This window comes from Protomyctophum parallelum (assembly GCF_964188405.1).
Source record: "Protomyctophum parallelum genome assembly, chromosome: 9".
Classification (NCBI taxonomy): Eukaryota; Metazoa; Chordata; class Actinopteri; order Myctophiformes; family Myctophidae; genus Protomyctophum; species Protomyctophum parallelum.
Genome location: NC_139706.1, coordinates 42963960 through 42986989, shown reverse-complemented (window position 1 = coordinate 42986989; position 23030 = coordinate 42963960). Strand labels below are relative to the sequence as shown.

At 43.7% G+C, this 23030-nt stretch overlaps 2 protein-coding genes across 5 annotated transcripts in view; one reads left to right on the top strand and one right to left on the bottom strand.

The window, feature by feature from the left end:
* Nucleotides 1–2459: 2459 nt before the first annotated feature.
* On the bottom strand, nucleotides 2460–3434 carry LOC310864724 (manganese-dependent ADP-ribose/CDP-alcohol diphosphatase-like; the record flags this gene model as incomplete). Its single annotated transcript, XM_083773442.1, has 1 exon — nucleotides 2460–3434. One exon carries the CDS (start codon nucleotides 3432–3434, stop codon nucleotides 2460–2462), a length of 975 nt encoding a protein of 324 aa, XP_083629568.1.
* A 1730-nt stretch (nucleotides 3435–5164) lies between these two features.
* LOC310864725 (myelin-associated neurite-outgrowth inhibitor-like) overlaps nucleotides 5165–23030 on the top strand; it is a 37709-nt gene continuing 19843 nt past the window's right edge. For all 4 annotated transcript variants that reach the window (XM_083773446.1, XM_083773445.1, XM_083773443.1 and 1 more), the window contains exon 1: nucleotides 5165–5327. The gene's annotated coding sequence lies outside the window, so the exon portion shown is untranslated. The remainder of the gene's footprint in view (nucleotides 5328–23030) is intronic.

The following is a 23030-nucleotide window of genomic DNA, read 5'->3' as shown; positions in this document are numbered from 1 at the left end:
CACTGGGTCACCCACACCAAGGAGACATCCTTAAGCAAAAGCAAATGCATGTCAGTCCAGCCAATAATTGATGTTGGTTGTGACCAAAGACGGACAGACAACATTAGATGAAAAGAATTTATCGGTTGATAAAGTATGTTTCCAGTAATAGCATTCTTTGTTGTTAATTTGTGATTAAATATGCTTATTTAAACCGGTAAAATTGTCTGGTCTGCCTTTTTTAATTATATTATATTGTTCTAAATTTGTACATGGCAATTTGAATTGTTTTAATGTTGACTCAAAATGATCGTTGTGATAGCCAATGCTGTATGGGAGGTGCAGTGTGAGCTGGGCATTTGAGTTCCGTTTTTTTGAGTGATGGAGGAACCCTTTCTACTATATATCTTGGTTGAGAATGTGTGCAAGTACAGACGTCAGTGGCAATCCAGCCATTAAGTGATGAAATAGGCTACTTGTTTGTGACCAAAGTAATAAAAAACAGTCAGACATGCTCAGATGAATATATGTTCTGTATTATTGATCTTGACAACCAGGAATAGTCTGGTGACCACCGGAGAGACGGGTGGCAGCCGGAAAGTAGACGGCACCCTTGAGCAGTATGGGTTGGCGCAGTTGAGCTTGTGTCTTCCGGGGCCATTCAAGCCTCAAGCGGAGCCTGCAGCACCACCAAGGGCAAGGTGGAGCCTGTGGAACCGTTGCGGCTTGAGAATCCACCATTTCTGAATAAAGTGCCTGGTGCAACGCACAGGGCCTGACCTGGTGAGACGTAGGAGGGGCCTGGACAGGAGTCAACCCACAGAGCCTAGAACTTCCACGCGCCAGAATGGTACCTCCCAGTCCCGGCAGAGTAGTTCAGGAGGAACGGATTGTGTGGCTCTGGTTTTTCCCAAATGGGACTGATCGAGGGTAGCTACTGGGACGTAAGTCGGGACTTGATCACCCCGGCTGGGTCGCCTGAGTGAGGGGTATGATGTTGGGAGACCCGATGCCCCGATGACCTTGGGATACATCACTGAGGTGCATCCATGTATGTATGTATTATGTTATATCATTTCATCATTTGCAAAGATGCCAAATATATTTAAATCTGTAAACTAGTCTGGTCTCCCATTTTGAGGGGCGCTATGCCCTCCAATGCATTTTGAAATAACATCATACGGCAGCCAAGGTGGACATTTAAAATGTTTGTTTAGGGCACTAAATGACCCTGATTGGGCACTAATGTGACCAACTTTTGTTTTATACAGCATTCATGTCTCATAGTGCCAGTGAATCTGCAATCGCGTGGCAGCCATAGTGGGCGCCCCTCAATGCACACGAGTGTGATTTTTTGTTGTAGCCTAGGTACAGAGCTGTGACCACGTACATTTGAATTAATCATATATTTCATTCATGAATCAAACAAACTGCTTCATCAGCTTGTAAACAAAGACAAAAAAACACCAAGGTTGAATAACTGATTGATTGACGTTTATGGACAGAGATGTCCCAGCTGAAAGCACTATTGTAACTGTGCTTGCAACTTATGAGTAGATAATTTCCTTTTTTAACAACAATATATAAAGTATTTAAACAATGTGTAGCATTGTGCGGAAGCGGGGATTGACCCACTCGCCAGACCAACGTGCAACCTGTCGTGTCAATAGGGCTGAGCCCGATTGGCAGGGCTGTTGCGGGCTGGGTCTTGGCGAGGCTATACAATCACCCCCCTAGTCTTTGAAGCGTGTCCTCGCGCTTCTCACTTCACACCGCGGACCGCCACACACGATGTCCCTCATGTCCCTCACACGAGGATAGCACGCTCCACGTCCTGCCGCCTACGCCAGATTGTAGCATTGTCAGACAATGGCATTATTAATAATTAATAACAACTCATGAAATTAACTTAAACAAATAGTTGCCATTCATTTGCTGGCCAAGACTAACAGACTTTGGCATGTCATTGTAGTTTGAAAATTAGCACTTCAGAATCAAGGTCACCCCAGAGAAGGTCCAGCAGCTTAGGAGGTAGAGTAGAGAGAAAGGCCAAACCGGAAGGTTCCAGGTTAGATCCCTGGCTATTCCTTCCTGGTTTCGTGTTGCTCCCTGAGCAATAGACTGAAGCGCTAGCTGCTCCTATAAAGAACAGGCATACGTGGCTGGTTGCTTCTGCCGTTGGTATCGCTATTGAATACAGACAGGTAAAAAAGTATGCCCCTCTCCAGGCCGAAGGGAAGGTTGCCCAGAAATATCTATAAATCCACAAAAATCCACTAATACTATATGTGTCCCTTTATGCCCATATATGGAGATCCATGATGTCACACTGTGACATTATGGAGATCCATGATGTCACACGTGTGACGTTGTAGTACTGATAGTCTGGCTTCCAAATATCATGATAATAGGTAGGAATGTACTGCACATTGCAATGTGTTTTTGCCACAGGCTACAGAAATCCACCAAGTGTTCTGGCATCATGGAAACAGCATCTCTCTATCAGCGATTCTTCCATTGCCTTTCAGAACCATTTTGTCGTCATAAACAGAGACCGTGCCAAAAGCATCGCTGCCAGGGGGAGTCTCAACCACGCCCTCTAAAATGAGGTAGTGCACTCCTGAATCCTTGTCCCTGTGGTATCCACCGTTGTGATCGTGTCCACACATGTAACAGACCACGCTGCCATGGGAGTGTAGAATGGTCAACAGTTCATCATAGTTCCAGGCTAGAGAGAGTGGCGTAGTGGAGCTGGGGTGTACGGGGATATGACTAGCGACAGTGACCCTTTCACTCCTCTCATCGGCCAAGGTCAGAACACTGTCCAGCCAATCCAGTTGCTCCTTACTGAACCCTCCGTTGAACCTCACAAACCTTCTCTCCAGACCTTCGGTTTCTGGAGGACAGTTAGTGTCCTCGTTGTTATTGTGTTGCTTTAAAAGTGTCAGTGCATTACTGTACTCTACACTCGTCTCCTCTCTCCCAATAAGGCTCATATCATAGGGGTCGAGGACAACAAATCGGAACTTAGGGACGGGGCTGAAGTGGTAGGCGTAGATATCACCTGTTTGGGGACCATTGTTCTCATTACAGTGGGTCGAGCTGTTGAGTTTTGAGCTGAACAATGCCGTCCGGCTGAAATTATAGAACTCGTGGTTTCCCCACACATGATGAACTTCAATAGGACTGGAGCTGAATTCGCTCATCAATGTGTCCAGGGCTTGTGCTGATGTCTCATTTTTCTTGTTGACAGCGTCAATTATATCTCCAAGCTGAAGGATGAATTTCGGTTTGACAGCTGACGTGGACCACGTGTCGAGTGCATTTCGTAGGAGCTGTAAGCTGTTTCTGTAGTATCGCTGGTTTGAATGGACGCACCCGTCATCTATGTCAGCATACTGAATGTCTGATACAACCCCAAATGTAAACAGTGGAGTTTGGGAACTGTCATCCATTCCTGTTCTAAGCAGTTTCCCAATGCAGAACACCTATTATGGGGTTATCAGGTGAACAGCTGCATATAAAACAATCTTGTGATGTAATTTCACGATGAGGTCATTACATAATGACTATGACCTTGACTATGACCTTTGGGTTACTTTATACCTACTACTTCTGGTGTATATGAAGCGACCTAAAATCGCCCTATGGTGATTTCAATGCAAATAAAAAAATACATGAACCTGTGTACTGGCACCCTCTACTGAAACTGACGTCAGACTTCGGTGCTCTATTGAATAGAGTCTATTCCACTGCACAGTGAGGACCTAGAGTCAACCACATCTGCCAGATGTCATCACATCTCCTCTGCACCATGCAGTGCTCTCCCCAACCCTGAGGAGTTCCAGCCTGGGGAGGAGCTGGTCGCTGCGCCCCGTGGGAGTGTTGACGGGGTGGCTTCCTCACCATCCATCGCCGCAGATGATTCGGCTATGGCGGTCTCGAGCGTTCAGCCTTCTCAGAGAACTGGAAGCACTCGAGATGGAACCAACATTGAGCCTTTGGATGAAGTGGAATTTATCCAAATTCCGGGGTGGCTGTCAAAAGGCTCATGGATAGGCACCGACACCAAATCAATCCAATCAAGCCTGATTGAATGACAGGTTGTTCAATGGCCACGCACAGGTGTGGGAGGCTATAGGGCTATACATGGCCTAGCTGCACTCATTTCTGCATGCCCAGATCACCACTGCTGCCTGTCTCCCAAACTTAAACCTCCACGCCTTTCCACCACCTTCTGCAACCCTCCAACCTGTGTGCGTCCAAGAACCAACCAACCACACGCATCAATGTTTCAGTAAAGATACCACAAGAGTTCTGTCTCCGCCTCCTCTCCTTATGGTCAGCCTGACCCGTGACCATCACCTGTTCACCACTGTCAGTCACTACACCTGAACCGATAACCCAAGACACTTTTTCAAGTAATAACACACTTTGAAGATGTTAATGAATAAAACAAATGTTTGGATGCTACTATGGAATCAATGTGTGGAATCCCTTTTTTCCTTATTATATATAGGCCTACGTTATATGACATTGTAAATGTGTTAAATATTTGTTTTTCTTATTCTTAAATGTTTTTGTTTTCTAACTATATGTTTTGTTATGTATTTTGTATTTGTGGATCCCCTTGAAAACGAGATGGTTCATCTCAATTAAAGGGTTATTCCCAATAAAGAATTTCAACAAATATGCAGTGCAAAAGTGTCATTATAGTGTTACATGTAATCATTTCTACATGTCTGATACTTAAATGTACAGGTGTGAAATATTGTCTTTGGTGTGTGTGTGTGTATGTATTGATTGATTTATTGATTAACAGTTTGCAGAATTACAGTACAACTCCAAAAAATCTGTTAACTGTGGGTGGACAACACCATAAAGCATTAACACTTGTTTAACTGTACTGTACTTTAACTTGTACTGATTATTATTGTTCGTGTCATGACTAGATACATGACACAAACAATATAATGGTTGTGCCATGCTTATGCAAGTGCACTAATGGGGATCAATAAAGAAAGTTATCGGTTCGGTTGTGCTCTGGTCCCTAGCATCATCTCTGCATCCCTCCCTCCCCGATCATTCACCATGCATCCCCATCCCCCACACCGTGGCTCAGGGCTGTTCTGTTCCGTTCAGTGTGTGTATGTGTGTGTAGTGTACTAGTCTCTGCAGCCACTGCCAGCCGCTGTAGCGAGAAGACCCATCATCATATCTGCAACGTTGCGAGGACTCGAGGAGGCAGCAGAACAGAAAGACCTACTACGAGACCTTTAAACAAACAAGAAGTCAGACACAGAGAACCTAAAAAGGAATCTCTTTGTCCAGACCAGCGGCTTCGTACGGTAAGTCCTGTTCGCTACAGCTGTGTGCGGGATGTAAATGTAATGGATGTCAGCGATGTAAAGGAATGAGTTTGATACTCGGTGGTGGTCGTTTTGTGTGTGCGTGCCCCCCCCCCCCTCCCTTCTGTATCCTTTCAATTGTCCTCCGTTCGGTAGCTACAGCGGTTAGCTTGCTAACTAGCCTAGCAGCGCTACACGTCAATGTTAGACTTTAATCGGTGCTTATTGTTGCTCGTCATGCCAGTCAAACTGCCCACTGTCGTTGTTGTTGCCACCTTGTCAAAGTTGCGGTCATCCCGTCCTCCCCACCCCCGGCTTCACTTCACACTGAAGTCCCGGCTGGGAGGATTTGTTGCTAAACTGAGCTAATCTCAGTTAGCTCTTCGGTAATGAACGGTTACCGTTAGCTGTCTGGCTGGCTGTAGCAGCGCGTGCAGCCAGCGGGGAGACAGACACACAGAAAGAGAGAGAGGGAGAGAGTGATGCAGAGATGCTACAGCGGGTTAGCAGACACAAAGCTAAATGCTAACTAACGTCCACACTCCACTGTCTATTAACCACATGAACCCCCCCTATAGCAGCAGCATCCCTGTTCTTCTGGGCACGTTGTCATCATAATAATAGGCGAATATTTGTGGATAATGGGTAAACATTTACATTTGGGGCAATACAAATGCCGTTTATGATGTGGTAGACGGCTCGGCAGAGATAGCCGGGTCTACAAAGCCCTGTCTGTTTGTGGGAGAGCTTGTAGATCGGATCCTCTCTATTTGACGTACAGTCGTACACTGAAGTGTAATAGTGGGTTTAAGCGGTTAATTGATCATATTTATACTTTGTCGCAAGAAGCCGTTTAGCTCGACAAAATGACGTGTTTTCAACTAGGGAAAATAAGTGCCGATAGGCTTTGTTTTATTCTCATATATAAAATATGAAATTTTTTATCGAGCGATAGTTGGTGTCGCGCGATTAAACTCGTCGCAGCTATCTTGACATTTAAGTGTTCTCGCTTTGGATTGGAACTGATGTTCATGTTGCAGCAGAAATATTGTGCGTGTGTGGTGGCATGGACCTGCATCGCATCACAGTTCAGTTGTTATCTACATATCAGTGGACTTTTCAAAATGGTGTCGGATAGAAGCTCGTGTGTGAATGTGGGACCGTTTCTGTCCAACCCAACCATAACCTAACCGCTGCTCCTTATCTCTGGTATGTGAATGAATCATGTAGTACGTGCATTTTGATCCCCCCCAACCCAATTATAATAGGCTACCGGCCCACTGTGGCATTTCCATGCCATCTGGAAACATCTTGTGCCATAAGAGAAATTGTGTGGAATATGAGAATAAACAAACAAACAAAAAAGCATCACAAGCCCACAAAGCATCACAATATGACTGACCTCATTCTAAACTTGTAGAATGGCTGTTTGAATAGCCCCAAATTTAAATGGCGTTTAAGTGTTAAAACTTCTTCTGGGGACCCCCTGCATGCCCCTCAATGACCCATGTGGGTCCCTGGACCCCACTTTGAGAACCAGTGTACTAGTCGATCATGGCATGATGGCACGTATTTTATTCTAGTTGTTACCAGAAGTAGGAATCGCATTTAATCACAATTGTGTTGTCTCAATGTTGCGACGGTGCAGACCGTCGTAACATTTTTATTACCAGTATGTATCATCAATTCAACATAACACCTATTCGCTTCATATAACCTTACATAAATTGTACAAAATATACAGGCGATACTGACCATTAAAGGGATCAGTTCTTTCCTTGTATGATGAGCCCTATCAGCAAAATGAATCCCCTTTTGTGACTGATATCTTTCTGGGGATTAATCACCTGCGTTAGTCATTGGTTGCTAATCCTGATTTATTCAAGAATCCCTGTAGTTAAGGGATTTCTGAGGTACTGCGTAGTCTCTCTGCTAGAGCCACACAACTGCTCTGTTTACAACATGATGGCATCAGATGTGGGATTGTTTTTGTTTGTTTGTGGAAATTATTTGAGTGGAAACTGGAAATGAGTTTATTCTGTTATTTTGATCTGTTATCTTGACCATCAGGTCAAAATTCGTGTCAGATCCTGTGTCTTGAGACATGATCTTTGACATGATCTAATGTCTCAATAGAAGAGCAGGGAGACAAAATACAAACACCCCAATTGTATAATTAATGTAGTAGTAATAAAAATAATAATGAGTGTAATAACAACATACTCTATTAACTCTACCATACAGAATACAAACTTTACATAGTGAGGCTTTAATGGAACCCAAATAATATACGAAAAGATGTGGTTTGGGTGCACAATATAAATCCAGCTGCTGAGGGTATGTCTGTGCATTTCATAACATTCCGCTTTAGCATGGTACAAACTACAACTACAAAGAATTACTTAGAATAAAAAAAGATTTGATTTCATATTGGAAATGTCTGCTAAATCAAATCTAGTGTAATATTTTGAAGCCCCAGGCTACAGTTAATGCTGGCACAGAAGCCCCAGTGTGTATTGGTGTGGGTTGCATTGCGTGCAGTCTTATGTTGTTTGAATCGTGGGCTGGACAATGGCAGCCATAAAACTGTCAGACCAGAGAAAAGCTGGAGTCACTTCATGTTCCAGACCCATCAGTTCTGTTACAGATGCTGTCCTCCATCCAGCACTTAATTCCCTTGTGGTTTGGACCACTTAATGAGTTGCTCATCACAGATCAATGAACCAAGTGTTCGTAAGAGTATTTCCACATGTCGTTTGGCCATCTTGTCGCACATCATAGTCAAGTCAGTCAGTCAAATGCAGGCAAAGCCCCTTCCCTCTGACAAGAACAGATGTTGACATTTTGTTTGTTCATTTGGGACAGGTAAAGGTGTCAAAGAAAATATTTGGCATTATGTTTAGATGATCAATTTGAAGCATTGGAATAGGTGATTATTGTAGGTTTTTAGTACCAGCTGCTTTGTAAGCACAGCTGGTCAATATTCTCTGCGGTGCATTCATGCCCACTTGCTGTAGTTGAGACCTATGTTTCTCATTGGCTGTACAGACAACCTATTGTCCTGATTGGCTGCCTCGTCTCAACCACACACTTTTTGCCTCTAGCCGACCTCTCAGCCATATAAGGATATAAGGCAGCAGCTGGTAATTTATTTATTTATTTTGAAGTTTCACCCTGAAAGGCAAGCTCAGTGATTTTGAACCAGTCAGAACGTCACATTGTGCTGTGCACACACATCAGTGATGTAAGGGTGCGTTTTGCGTCCCAAAACGCACTTTATAGTTTTGGGACGCATTACACCATCAACCTCGGCGTCCATGGGATGCACTACTGTACTCTGACCGGCGCGGCCCACAGCAGTTCATTTTACCGTTTTTCCTCTGCACAATTATCCAGTCATTACGGTAACCTTCCCCAAACGTCTCGCTCAGACTTGTATTGTCTGTATTGTATTTGTAGTTGTGTTGCCATTTGCCATGGTTTGATTATTTTGCCTCCTCCCTCCTCCTCCGCTCCATGCACGCATGCACGCACTGACAGCTCTCACTCACTGACACTCGGCCCGGTTGGCGCGGTGATTCAGGATTATTATCACACAGCCCGTGTGTTAAGACCAAAGTGACTCGTCTTCATGGATATAAACTCACAAAACAACACCACGCAACAGCATAGAAAACAACACCACGCAACAGCATAGACTGCAGGACTCCTCCACCATTTACCACGCTATCATCTGCTACATTAGTTGACAGAGTAAATTGTCCGTATTAGCCGTGGCCAACGCTGGCCACGGCTAGCCAAATGCTAGTAGCCAAGCACCAGAGTGCGCTCACTCTACACCACGCGTCGCTCGCTTAATAATCATTAATTTCTGTATCAATGCGGACATAACGTGGTAAATGTTCATAAGCACACAATTGTACAAAATGCTTTTTACACTTGACTTATCTCCAGAGTCCTCAGTCCTGCAGCCCCACCATGCCATATAGGATATGCCAGTCTAGCCTTAACATCTACATTTATATGTTATTCAATATATTACTTTAGCACAAAATATAGGCTTTTCTAAACCAAGCCCTCATTCAAAAGTTATGTAAGTGAGTAAAAATAAATGTTATTTATTAAGCACCTTTCAAAACAAAGTTAGAAGGTGCTGAACAATTTGCACAGTATAAACAATAGAAGAAAATTTAAAACAAGGAACATATCACAATTGTGACAATATCAGAACAAAAAACAACAAGGCAGAACAGAAACATAGGGCTATACAAATGAATGTAGGCTGTCTGTCATTGTATTTTCTGTGAATTAACTCACAGTTTAATCCAGTGATCCTCAGCCATTTTAATTTCAAGGACCCCCAAATTAAATGTATATGAATTAGCCTATAGGGTGACAGGGTCCTATAGGCCATTTCATTGTGATTTTCATCTCTGCACTGGGACCCCATGTTACAGACATGTTTACAATATTTTACAACAGTAGCTACTTATATTTTGTTATTTAAAGCTGTGATTATTTATTTAAGAAGCACTATTCTGAACCAATGTTCGCCTTTAAATAAATAAAAATGTAATCATCCTTAACCTTTAAGCTAAGGGGACTTAAAATCATTGTTTTAATCGATGGCCTTCATGCCCTGGCACTTGGCCTTGTGCCCTCAAAAAGCTGACCACACTAAAGGCCAAGTGGCTCCCCCCCCCCCCCACCCCGCGGGACCCATTACATTGAAAACCTATTTACATCACTGACACATGCAGATCTGTTTGTAAACAAAGCTCATGGCTTATTTCTAACCTATAATGTTTTCAGATACAGTACATATTTTAGCGTGCTGCTGAAGTTTAAACCAAGTAATACACTGTCTGGATAACATCTTGAATGGGATTAAAAACTGAGAATTTCTGTGATCAGTAGCAGCTGTGTTTGGACGGACGTGCAGAGATTGGAATCAAACAAGTGAATTTAATCAAGCTTCATGTGTATAGCTCTACACAAAATCACGCATCACGTTTAAAAATGGGATTTTATGTACATTTGATATAAAAATGGAGAATAATACACAAATGAAAATGTCCCTGTTGTTTTGGCATCCATTGTTGCATCCATTATGACCACAGATATGACATTATATATTTTATGTCTAAAAGTGTGAAAAACGTCTTCACTTCACTAGGTCTTTAACTCTCCATTTGTAAGTAAATTTACTGTGAAATACCCATAGAGTATTAAAAAGGATAGAGACTGAACCGGAGCGATAGCTCCCCCCCCCCCCCCCCCCCCTAATTGGAAGTTGCTCAGTGGCGTTTTGAAGCACCCGGAAGAACGGTCTGGGCCAAAATGTGGTGCCCAAAATGCGGAAGTGCAAACGAGCGCTCAATGTTAAACTCCAGCGGCACAGGGTTTCCTCGTCATAACTCCACGGGTCCGCCTGCAGTCCCACCTCTGACCAGTAGGGCAGAGTGCTTCAACGTTGGAGAGCCTCACTGGGGGCTTGGAAATACCTCTGCATCAGAGGGGTCACACTGGGGATGAGTCATCAATGTGCTGGCAGGAAGCAGACCATGTAAATCCTAACTGAACAGTGAGGTTACTGATGTTACTGTTGTCAGCACCCATCGTTGGGGGGGGGGTTGTGTGTGTGTGTGTGTGTGTGTGTGTGTGTGTGTGTGTGTGTGTGTGTGTGTGTGTGTGCGCTGACCGTGGCAGGTGAGAGATGTAACAGCAGGAAATTGAGAATCAGAATAAATGGTGTGAGGTCAGGTCCCCCTAAAACATTCAACTGTCTCAGTCTGTCAATCATATATATTAGGTGTCTGTGCATAATGTGTGGGGCCTGGTTGCTGTCATTCAATTCATTCATTATATGGACTTCTTTTATGTAAGGTGGATATACTGTAGTTTGTATAGTATTTTACATAATACTACTCATAGCAGTGGTATTCACTATTCATTGATGTTCCATCTATCCCGATTGTATGTTTTTAGGTGTTCATTATTACAAGCCTCCGGGTGTCCTGGGATGCAATACTGTACTCAGTACTGTACTCTAACGTCATTGAAGGACTCATAAAATGTCCCTGGGACCCATCTAAAAACCACCCCTGGGTCCTGTGACCCATTACATTGAAAACCTATTTACATCATAGTACAGTACATGATGGAATATACAACTGTAGTCAAGTCTGTTTATTCTGGGAGATCCTGCCACGTTGAGGAATGTTTCTCATCCCTTAGCTCAGCCGTTCCCAAACCTTTTTGGCCATGTATCCCCTGTTACCTCCTGACCTAGCTGATGCACCCCCCCCCCCCACATGGACATATAAATTGCATAAGCTATATAGAGACTATTTCCTTTTTATCCACATATATGCACATATATGAACCTGAATATGGCATAATATATATGCAGCATTACTTGGCATATATTGGCATCATTTGTTAATATATTTACAATAAAACCATAGCACCACCATTAGACTTCATGTCGCGCACCCCTTAGAAGCACCACTGTTTAGCTGAATGGATTCAAACTGCTATGTCAGGTATGAGGCTGGTGGTTAAGGACCTGAAAGTTTCATCTGCACCTGCACTGTCACACTAGTACGCCTTGCTTGGACAATTTGCCGCTTACGAGCGACTGTTCTGCTTAATAGGATGGACGAATACGATTTAAAGTGGCCACATTATCACATATACGTATCGGGACTCCGATGTCGTTTGCCGCTCTGACTGAGCTCTAAATGAGCTGCATCTTTTCATAGTACTTTTGGAGGACTTGATGTCGGGAATTCAGGCTGAGGTGGACTGCTGTGCTGTATGCTTCTGTGCAACATTTTAGTTTCACATGTGTTTGTTCGTTTTGCCTTTCTTTTTCGTCTTTGATTTGTCTGTTATATGTGGTGTTCTATGTTGTGCGAGAAATCTTTCTAAAGTACAAATCATACAAAAAAATCACACCCATGTGAACTGAGTGGTGCAACTCCCCTCTCCCCCTGCCTCTCTCTCTCTCTCTCTCTCTCTGACACTGGGTGACAAAAATGGGTTACAAAAAGCATGGGATAAACATTTGAGGAAGAGTCCCACACAAAATCAGTGAAAATAGCTGATCTAAGAGCTCACAACGCGCACTTTTAGTTAACCTATTTCTGGCAAATTCTGAAAGTGAAAGTGTTTGAATCTGTCTGTGGGTTTTATACTATTTAACCAATGTAAAGTATTTAACAAGAGCTTGTGAGTGGCTAAATAATACATTGCATCCATTGGAACACATGTTCCTTTTTCCATTAACTGAAAATAAATGGTTTCATCCGAAGGAGTCCCAGTGGCAGCCAGTGCAAATTATTGTCACTTAATCCAGTGTGTGCAAGCCCTAAGGTGTGTGACAGAAGAGATGTCTTTATAGCCAGGAAGAAGAGATATGCTGTCCCCCAGTGTATGATGCTGCCCTAGATCTAAAATAGCCCATGGGCAGTACAGTGGCACTTGCTGCAGGGTAGACTTGAATGGAGGGAAAAGAAATGTACTGTTGATTTGCATCAGTGATTCCGTAGGCCTTGAAGATGTTGCAAATGTGCCCCCAAGTAACTAAGATTGTAATTATAGTGTAACATTAATCTTAAAAAATGCACATGGCTGTCAAGTGGCCAAATGGGTGAGCCCGCTGCGAAATGCTTTTGAGATTTTCATCAGCCCATCTAAACCACTGATTTAGATGTGTCTGAGGCTTTGGATATTTTAGATGACTTGTTTTTGTGATTGAGATAATTCGTTTTGATACAAGCTTGGGGTTCGCATTTGAACAATCTGAATCCACTTTTAAAATCAGAATTTGTTAGAATCACTTATCAACATATCGGTATGTGGATAAAGTGGTGATGGACAGTCACAGAAAACTATCTGTGTGCTTCTCAAAGTCTGGTCCGGGGAGGTGGGAGTGGGAGGTGGGAGTGAGTTTGACTCAATGTTGTTCTTCAGCTATTCAAGCAGATTCCAGTCAGTGTCACAAAATGTTAATGTTAAAAATGTCAAGAATTTCCTCCTCAGTTTTATATAATTGTCTCCATCAGGCCTAAGGCATGGGGATAGAGTATGTTTTGCACTCCGTCCGTGTGTGTGTCCGTCTGTGTACAGCTAATCTCTGGCACCGTTAACCTGGTCGATGCCACATTTTGCACACACACTCCCTGGATGCCATCGATGCACCTGTGCCCCATTTTCCAGAACGGCCTGTTACAGCGCCACCAGGAGGCCGACTATTGAAAAACATATTGTTTGATATTACTCCTCCAGATTCTGTCCAAAAATCCTGCAAATCGTTACACACTATCTCTATAGTCATGTGTTCAAGCCGGATCTGTCCAATATTTCATATTTCATCCTAATTGGATAACATTGGATTTCAAAGTTTGCAGGATTGGCCGTTTTGAAGAAAAGCCTCAAATCATGAACGCAGCGTGCAATTTACGCAAAATCTTTTTTACTAGGCTGAGGAATATATCCTACCCATAGGCGGATTTACCATTGGGCTAGGGTGGGCTGCAGCCCGGGGGCTTAATCATTTGAAATTGTAAAGTATTGCAATCCAATTCAAGTGAGATTTATGTTTAGTTATTGCATATTTAGTATTATGGTTAAAACATTGAGAGCTTCTGCTCTGCTGTCTGCACTGCAGACAGTGACGCTGTGTTGTGGGGTAGCTGTGGAAACCCCTGCCAATGTTGACTAGTTGTCTGTCTGCCTGCCTGCCTTTCTCTTTTGTATAGGGCTGGGTACCCCAAAATTACAGCGAAATTAAAACTAAATACGGCAATTTTCAGCGTGCAATTTACGTGAAATCTTTCACAGACTTTTCTACTAGGTTGAGGAATATATCCCACCCTTTTCACATTGGCCTCTTATAGCGCCACCAACAGGTGGATTTTTGCAAAACACATTTTTGGAACAAAATGCCTCAAATCATCCAATTGCCATCCAAGACGTAAGAAGAAATGGTACCCTTTTCACATGTGCCCAAAGGGGCACTTTATCTAGTTCGGATTGAAATTAAGCCCACTAAAGAAACACTCCCGGGATGAGGTCCTTGTGTATTTTCAAACAGTGTGCGTCCCTTATGACTGCTAACAATAAAAGCATAGTCTTACTTACTCTTTAGAGTGTATTTTTAAACTGTGTGTTTCCCCGATGACTGAAATACCCCTTGCCTTGGGGATTTCAACCAGCCCTATTCACTTGTATTCTATGCTGTGCTGTAGTGTTGTAGTCGAGACCACCTAAAGCGAGACCAAGACAAGACCAAGACCTAGGAGGGTTGAGACCAAGACCAAGACCGATGCGAGCCTATGGGGCCGAGACCAAGACCAAGACCTGGAGGGTCGAGACCGAGACCAAGACCGATGCGAGCCTAGGGGGCCGAGACCAAGACCAAGACCTGGAGGGTTGAGACCGAGACGAGACCACAAGACAAAAAAGGCGAGAAGCGCGAGACCGAGACAAGACCGAGACCACGAAAATATGGTCTCGAGACCAGTCTCGTCTCGAGAACTACAACACTATATGAACGTCATGCAGCGCAGTTCTCCGTAAACAGCTGTCTTTAATTAATTAATGTGAATGGGCTCCTCTCACTCTCTCAGTCCTTGCGATCGGGTTGATATAATGGAACGTTTTGCATCTCGTCTCGAGTGGTCTCGGTGGGGGAAGAGACCCGAGACAATTGGTCCGAGACCAAGACAAGACCAAGACGAGACCACAAGACAAAAAAGGCGAGAAGTGCGAGACCAAGACAAGACCAAGACAAATGAGGGGCGAGACTGAGACGAGACCACAAGACAAAAAAAGGCGAGAAGCGCGAGACCGAGACAAGACCGAGACCACGAAAATTTGGTCTCGAGACCGGTCTCGAGACGAGACCGTGTCTCGAGAACTACAACACTACTGTGCTGTGTAGTATGATGACGCCCACTGTTTCTGACACGGTGCCCACATAGCAGATGCCTTGTGGAGGTATTGCGTAGGAAGGGGGGGGGTTCTATTGTATGTTTACTAGTGTGTGTGTGTGTGTGTGTGTGTGTGTGTGTGTGTTGCCACATTATTATATACTTGTGAGGGCCAAATGTCCCCACAAATATAGTAGAATTTGATAAATGGACTTGGTGAGGACAATTTTTCCTGGTCCTCAAAAAATAAATGATTTTCTGGCCAATAACATTTTTAGAGCTATGCCTGATTTATTCTTAGTTGAGCGCTGGTGAGAACAACCAGTGTAAATGGGGCCTTAGACACAAGTTCTGGGGGAGCCCGGGATCGAACTGGGAACTTATGTGGTTTCCATCCGCCACTCCATGACATTTTGGTGGAGTATTGGGTCTCTTACTGACTGATCTCCATGAATTCAAGGCTTCATGGTGTGTATAATTTGTGTGCCGTGAACTACTCCTTTAAGTGCTTTCACTTAAGAAAATAACATAAATAGCATATCTACAACAAAAACAACACATTGAAATATGGAGAGAAAAGGTTTCTGCCCAACAATGATGTGTTCTGAATATAGCGGCACGTTGAACTCGCTGACATCCAGCAGCTGTACTGACCAGCTAGCTGGCTGCAGCTCCTGTTGCAGTCAAGTCCAGGGCTACCGGTGGTCCCAGTACACTACTCTGCTTGTTTGTGAGTAGGAGAGTATGTACTAGGATTCCATTCATGTGTAGTATTTACTATTCCATGTGGTATTATTATGTTTCACATCCAGATTCCAGATCATTATTTTGTTAGTTTTATATTTTCACTTTTCACATATAGACCGTATAACCACTTAACTCCATTATTGCTTGCTAGGTGGTAGCATGAGCACACCTAACCTGTGCCACTCGTCAGCTCTCACTCTATGATCCTTGTTTAATTTCCAGGGTATTCAGTGAGGGGACTGTTGTTGTGAGGACATTGATCGTTAGCCGTAAGCTCATATCCCTTGGCTCTCTTCATAAACATTGCATGTCCGCAGCATGCGAGACAAAGTCACAAATGTTTTACGATCGTCGGGATGTGCGACAGCTCACCATGGACAGCGCTCGAAGCTGTCAATGGAGCTGGATTTAAAAGTCCCATAGCTAGTGAGGACGGAGGCTCTCCATAGCAACCGGAGCAATACTAAAAGGTAAATTAACGGTCGCCGCTTTCATATATGGAGTGGTTGTCTACAAACATGTACGTAGGTGGCAGATGTCGTAATTTGTAAAAATGACAAAATATGACTCTTAAAGTCGCTGAAGTGGGACTCATAAAATGTCCCTGGGATTCATCTAAAAGACCATCCCTGCATCCCGGGACTCATTACATTGAAAACCTATTTACATCACTGATCCCTACTAGGCATTGTGCAATTTGTTGTACATTGTCATTCTGTAAATAAATTAATATACAGAATGTCTAATTTCTAACTTTTTATCTCTATTTTGTTTTCTTCTTCAGTTACACATATAGTGTGAAAATGCCTTGCAGTCTATCAATTATCGCAGATAACGTGTTTCGTAATATCATCATTCTCAAGTCCCAAATCTGAATTTGTCACAGTATCGTATTCCGTATGGTGAGTTTCTCACATTGTCCCTCCCATGTTCTTTAGTTCCTCTCAGCAATAACATGCGCGCACGCACACGCAACCCACTAACCCATTACTGGATGTATGAGTCCACACACAGATACCGGTACAGGTACTCATTATCTATGTAATTTTAGTTCTTCATTTTCTAACCGAGTTGTTAGGTGGAAAGACATGAAGCTGTGGAGACGGTACAATAATAGAGCACTGAGAGACCAAGGAGGAATCCCTTATGGTGGAGTAGGCTGTGAAAATGCAATCTAAGATGGACTATAAAGTGTATTAACTCGCCCTCTGTAGCATATAAGGGACAAATTCCCCCATTAAAAAAAGAAAATGATACCCTACCTGTCTATAACAGGGTTATCTATGCTGTAGGGGTTCCCTAACTGTGGTACGCGAACGCCTTCTAGGGGGTGCGTGAAATTAAATGGGTAATGACGGTTTTATGGTGTTATTTAGCACTTAACTGGCAAAATCCAGTAAACCACTGTTGTAAGGAGATGTATAGAGCTGCTGTGGGTGTATACAGCAGCTGCATGTCTCTGAGACCCCTTTTCCACCGGTTGGTTCCCAGTGGGAACCGGTTCAGTTCTTTTTGGTTTTTAGTCCATGAGCCAGAGGTCCAACATTTGTGGACGAACTATACACTATATTAAATTGTTTATAAGATCAATACAAGTAAATAAATACATGATAACCCTTCCACAGTAGTAGCTTTTTCATATTTTCGATTATTTTGCATATTTTCCTACATAATGCCTCATTTGCATATTAAAAAATGTAAAATTTGTAATACAATAAATCATTGTCTTCGTGTAAGTACTCAATTGGGGAAGTTTCATGGTGATAACAATCTAATATAGGTATGGTTTTGCCCACTCAATTCATAATTAACGTTTCAATTTTGGAGCTCTGGCTCATGGACTAAAAACCAAAAAGAACTGAACCGGTTCCCATTGGGAACCAACCGGTGGAAAAGGGGCCTCAGTGCAGTGACATTCTGTGATTATTTGCCATAATCATATTAAAACTTGGTCATTTTCGGCCAAATACAACAAGACTGGGGGGTGTGTCAGCTAGGTCAGGAGGTAACAGGAGGTGCACAGCCAATAAAGTTTGGGGACCACAGGATTGTACTTTGGACGTGTATAGTACATTTTGTGTGGAAAATTGCAGAGAATGAGGCAATCAGCATAAATATGGAATTGATCCCACATAACGGATTTATATGATTATAACAAATAATTGTGACCTGGTGATTATGTAAGAATTGTGACAGGCCAACTTGTGGATGGTCTTTCTCACTATTTTTGTGACACCATTGTACAACTGTTTTGTTGGTGGTTGTCCTCATAGTATAACAGCGCTCATCAAACGGATGGATCTTTCTGCTTAGTTAAAACCATCTGTCTGAAGACTTCAGAGCTTTTGACAACAACTGTTGTTGGACCTGTTTGGGCCACTGCTTGAAACATAGCTTTAAAAGTACACATTTGGGAGAGATCGGCGTCAAAGGTTAAGGGCAATCATTGTCACAGCAAAGGAAGCCAAGTTTTTATGAATCACTCAAAATGAGCACGCATTCCCAATTTTTTCAACACCTGCGAGATAGCGTCATTTGGGTCAGGCCTAGCAGCCCTTTGAGTTGGAACTAACAAGGCAGTTAGACGTTTTCAAGCAAACCCAGCAATTTGCCGTGTATATGTTTTTGTTGTTCTCTCTCAAGTATGCCTGGAGCATCCAAAAAGTGGAGTGATGCGAGAATTTGTCTTTATCCCTACTCTTTTTTTCCCTGTCCTTTGTCCTGCCATTCTCTCTCTCTCACACACACACACACACACACACACACACACACACACACACACACACACACACACACACACACACTCTTGTGTTTTGGTTGGTTTAAGGTGATTGTCCAGTGTAGAATGGTCTTTACAATCAGAATTGGTGGTGTGCTGAATGGGGGGCTTAAGCTTAGAATGGCTCTTTTTAATTTTACCCTGGGTGGAGAAAAGGACCCCTGAACTCTTCATCATCACCACCTGGCCAAAGGAAAGGGAACACTTGTACCTGTCTGTCAGTCTCAAATATTAACACTTTTTTTGCCAGAGATCTGGCAGATTTTACTCTGAAAAGCCCATCCCTTCCGTTCCCCCCCAAAACCAGGAGGCATAATCTTCCATTCTTACCTCACGCTGGTCACGCTAAAGTCTCTCTAGAAGCGTTAATATTCCAAGGGGCACGGTGGCACAGTTGGTAGTGCTGTCGCCTCACAGCTAGAAGTTCCTGGGTTCGATTCCTGCTCGGGACGCTGTGGGCGCTGGCGGCGTGTTTCCTCCTCCGCGTCATCAGTGCCCATACCCGAAGGCGGGGTTGGCGAAAGGGCCTTTCTGTGTGGAGTTTGCATGTTCTCGCCGTGTCCCCTAGGGTAGGTACCCTCACAAAAAACATGCAGTAATCCTGGTCACTAAACTGCCTGATGGAGGGGAAAGGAACTGGTTGGAATAACGTGTTCCTTCCACGCGCTACGTCCAACCAGGGAAACTACCCCCTGTCAGGTGTAAAGGAGCAACTTGGACACTCAGCCATGAAGGAAGCGTGAGTTCAAGTCCGTTGCTCTCCCCTTGTCCCCCATATATGGGGACTAGGTTGGTGGAGGGTGTGTAGAGCCCAGGATCACATTAGATGATTGACACAGGGGTGAAAAATGGGTTACAAAATCGTGGGCTAAAAAATATATATTAAAAAAAAAGAAGCGTTAATATTCCAAACATTGTCCTTTTGGTCAAAACCATGGAGAGTTCTCTAGATAGGAGTTACGAGCCATTCTTTTGGAGCTGTAAACGAAACAAGGAAGTGAACGGCAGTGCGCATGCATGAAACAGCAACCAAATAATATATATATCTGTAATGTATCAATAGAAAATCACACGTGTGAAGTGAGCGGTGCAACTATACATTTATTGTTAGTTACTGTATTGTACTGTGCTCTGTACTGTATTGTAGTGTACTTACTGTACTGTGATCTGTACTATGATTATTTGTGGAAAAAGTCTCAAGTCTTTGAAACATCCAGACCCCTATGAGCGCGCCCAGGGTTCCGGCGAGCCTGCCAGTTTCAGAAACGGTGGAGAAATGACAGTTACTGCGTGGGGGTCCTCGAGGGGTCCCCAGGTGGTACCCGGAACAAACGTGCCCAGGACCCCCATGAACGCGCCCAGGGTGCCTGCTCGTTTCTGGCGAGCCTCCCCGTGTCCGAAACGATGGAGAAATGACAGTGTTACCGTGTGGGGGTCCTTGTCGGGGTCACCGGAATGAACATGCCCAGGGCTGTACTGTAGTGTAGTCTGTGCCACTTCACGCTGTGCTGTACTCTACTGTACTCTACTGGCCACTGTAAGGGTGTGGGAGTGTCCTTGCTGGGACACACATACATACATACATACATACATACATACATACATACATGCATGCATACATACATGCATACATGCATGCTTTGTGTGCATGCAGGACTCTGGAGATAGTTAGTCGTGAATGATCAGCTTCTGTCAGTGTTTTTTAGTTCGTACCTGGAGTTGTGCATTATCTCTGCTGTGCACAGCAGCAAAGGGGAACTGTCTTTATATCCATGGTGTTGTTTAGTCCCTTTGCATGTGCGACACAAAAGTACCATGTGTTTGTTTTGGTAATAGCCTACTGCAGGCGCAGCCATGCTGATTCCCGTAATCGTGGTGGACAAAACAAAACCAGCCGGACCAACATTAATGGCTTAATGCAGGACCCGCATTTTCAAACTGTCCACAAATTGCGACGGACCTGATGGTATTGTGTTGTGATTCTTGCAGCGCGCTGCGTCTGCGTCCGACACTAGTGTGTGCGTGTGTGCATGCGTGTGGAGGAGGAAGGAGGAAGACTGGAGGAGGCGTGTGTGTGTGTGTGTGACTGTGTGTAGCCTAATGAATGATGATGCAAAGGGGCTTTGCTAGGCACTAGCAGACAAAGTAACGCAACAGAGTTACAGAATCAAACCACTTGGCAACCCAACTACAATACACAACTTCCTATCTGTGGTGTTGTTCAATCATGACTGCGCTACACAGTGACAGATGTGTTATGCGCTGGACGTTCCTGAGCCGGGCGCACATTAGGGGGAACATGGCACATGCGTTAATTGCATTCAATATTTTATTTAATTTTATTTAATTTTGACAGCTTTAATATATATATATATATATATATATATATATGTATTAATCACGCAAGCAGAGCGCACAAGTACTGCGATCGGCTGGGTATGTATGTATGTCGGTGTACTCCACCGGCCAATAAGGGAACACTGTTCTTGATGACGTAACTAAAGTACGTTTCAAGGTTGGGTGTGTAGGCCATACATGGCCTACTTGTGTGCTTCTTATATGCTTCCCCCTCCTTTTCCTACATTAAAATACACACAATACAGTATACAGAAATTCACGGCCAACATAAGTACATGACATTTGGTTTAGGCCGGGGATAGCTGAATGGAGATGGGTTGGTGAATGGAGATTATGAGGGAATGAGGCGAGAATAATTGCTGAGTTGACAGGCTAGGAACCAATCAACTCCTTAGGTGTAGGAGCTGTCCTGTCTCTGTACTAGCCAGAGGGAGAACTTCTGTAATCAGCAGCGATGCCCCATCTCTCTCTCTCTCTCTCTGTACACCCCCCCCCCCCCCCTCTCTCTCTCTCTCTCTGTACACCCCCCCCCCCCCCCCCTCTCTCTCTACTGTACGTGGTACTGTACTGGCATCTTGGAGTGTGTTTTTAAACCCTCAGGTTGATGCGTTGAAATGCTTTGTGTGACCTAACTAGATTTGATACAAATCAGACTATACTGCAGTCCCTGAATGCTGGACTTAATAGTGTGTCTGTGTGACTGTTGATAAAATGGTAGCCTGACACGGCTGACAGTATACTTGCAGTGTGAGTAGATTGAAGCAATAAACCACAAGAGCTGTCAGGTTACTGTGTGTTTTATAATGGCTGAGAGGCGTATACTATTAACGATGAATCCATTAAACACCATCAGGGCCCATGACGTAAATCACCGTCAAGTTCAAGTGCACGGTCATGTGCCAGAGACGGAGATTGATAATCTCCGTCAAATTAGTGCTATGAAAACTGATCCATCGTCAGCAAGCCTAGAGGCGCTTGCTAAACGGTATGAATAAATACACAATAAAACATGGTCTTTTGTTTAGAGTGTAGACGAGTTGTACTTCAACAGCTATTGCCACATTAGACAAGCACTTCGAGCCTAAAATACAGTCGTATCTTAAATACACACACGCCGAGTTCCAAGTCGATGGATCAAACGTTCTCTGGAGGACACAGACACACAGTGAGATTCTGTTCGTTTATAGACTGGGTGGCATGTGATGTACTGTATTGTGGAGGAGTTTTGTAAAATGGCAAATAAAACTGCAGATGAGCGAGCGAGGATATCACAGAACGAACCATGTAAACCCGGCCGGGACATGACAGGGTTAGGCCTACATTCATAACGATAGACTGCTTCATGCCTGCCATACCACCATCAAAAGGCTGCCTGTCACTTCACTTCACATGGAGAACAAGTCCACACTGAAGCCCAGCCACTGAATGCACTCGTCAAGGCTGCACATCACAAGTTTTTTTGTTTGTTGTTGTTTTGGTTGTCAGCTGTTCCTCTCTGCCCTCGCAGCTCCTTTGTGACTCTGGCTCAGCACTGGATCATTGCTTACAGCGCTCTGTCAAAGCTCACATCATGTGTACGAGTACGGGATCATGGCTTACAGCGCTTTGTAATGGCTCTATATTACATTGTCTGTTTGCTTATCTTTTGTTGTTTTCCTGCTCGTTTGTATTCTTTTGGTCTCCTATTTCTTATTGGGTGTTTTTGTGCTTTTCTTCATTGGATATTTTTATTGTTTGCTGCTATTCTTTGATCTTAATGCACATCACAAATTTACACACACACATACAGTCTCTATTCTTTACGCACACAACATAGCCATAATATACTTGAGTTTATGGGTGTCAAAATGATCATTTTCAATCGAACAAAATTGATCTATC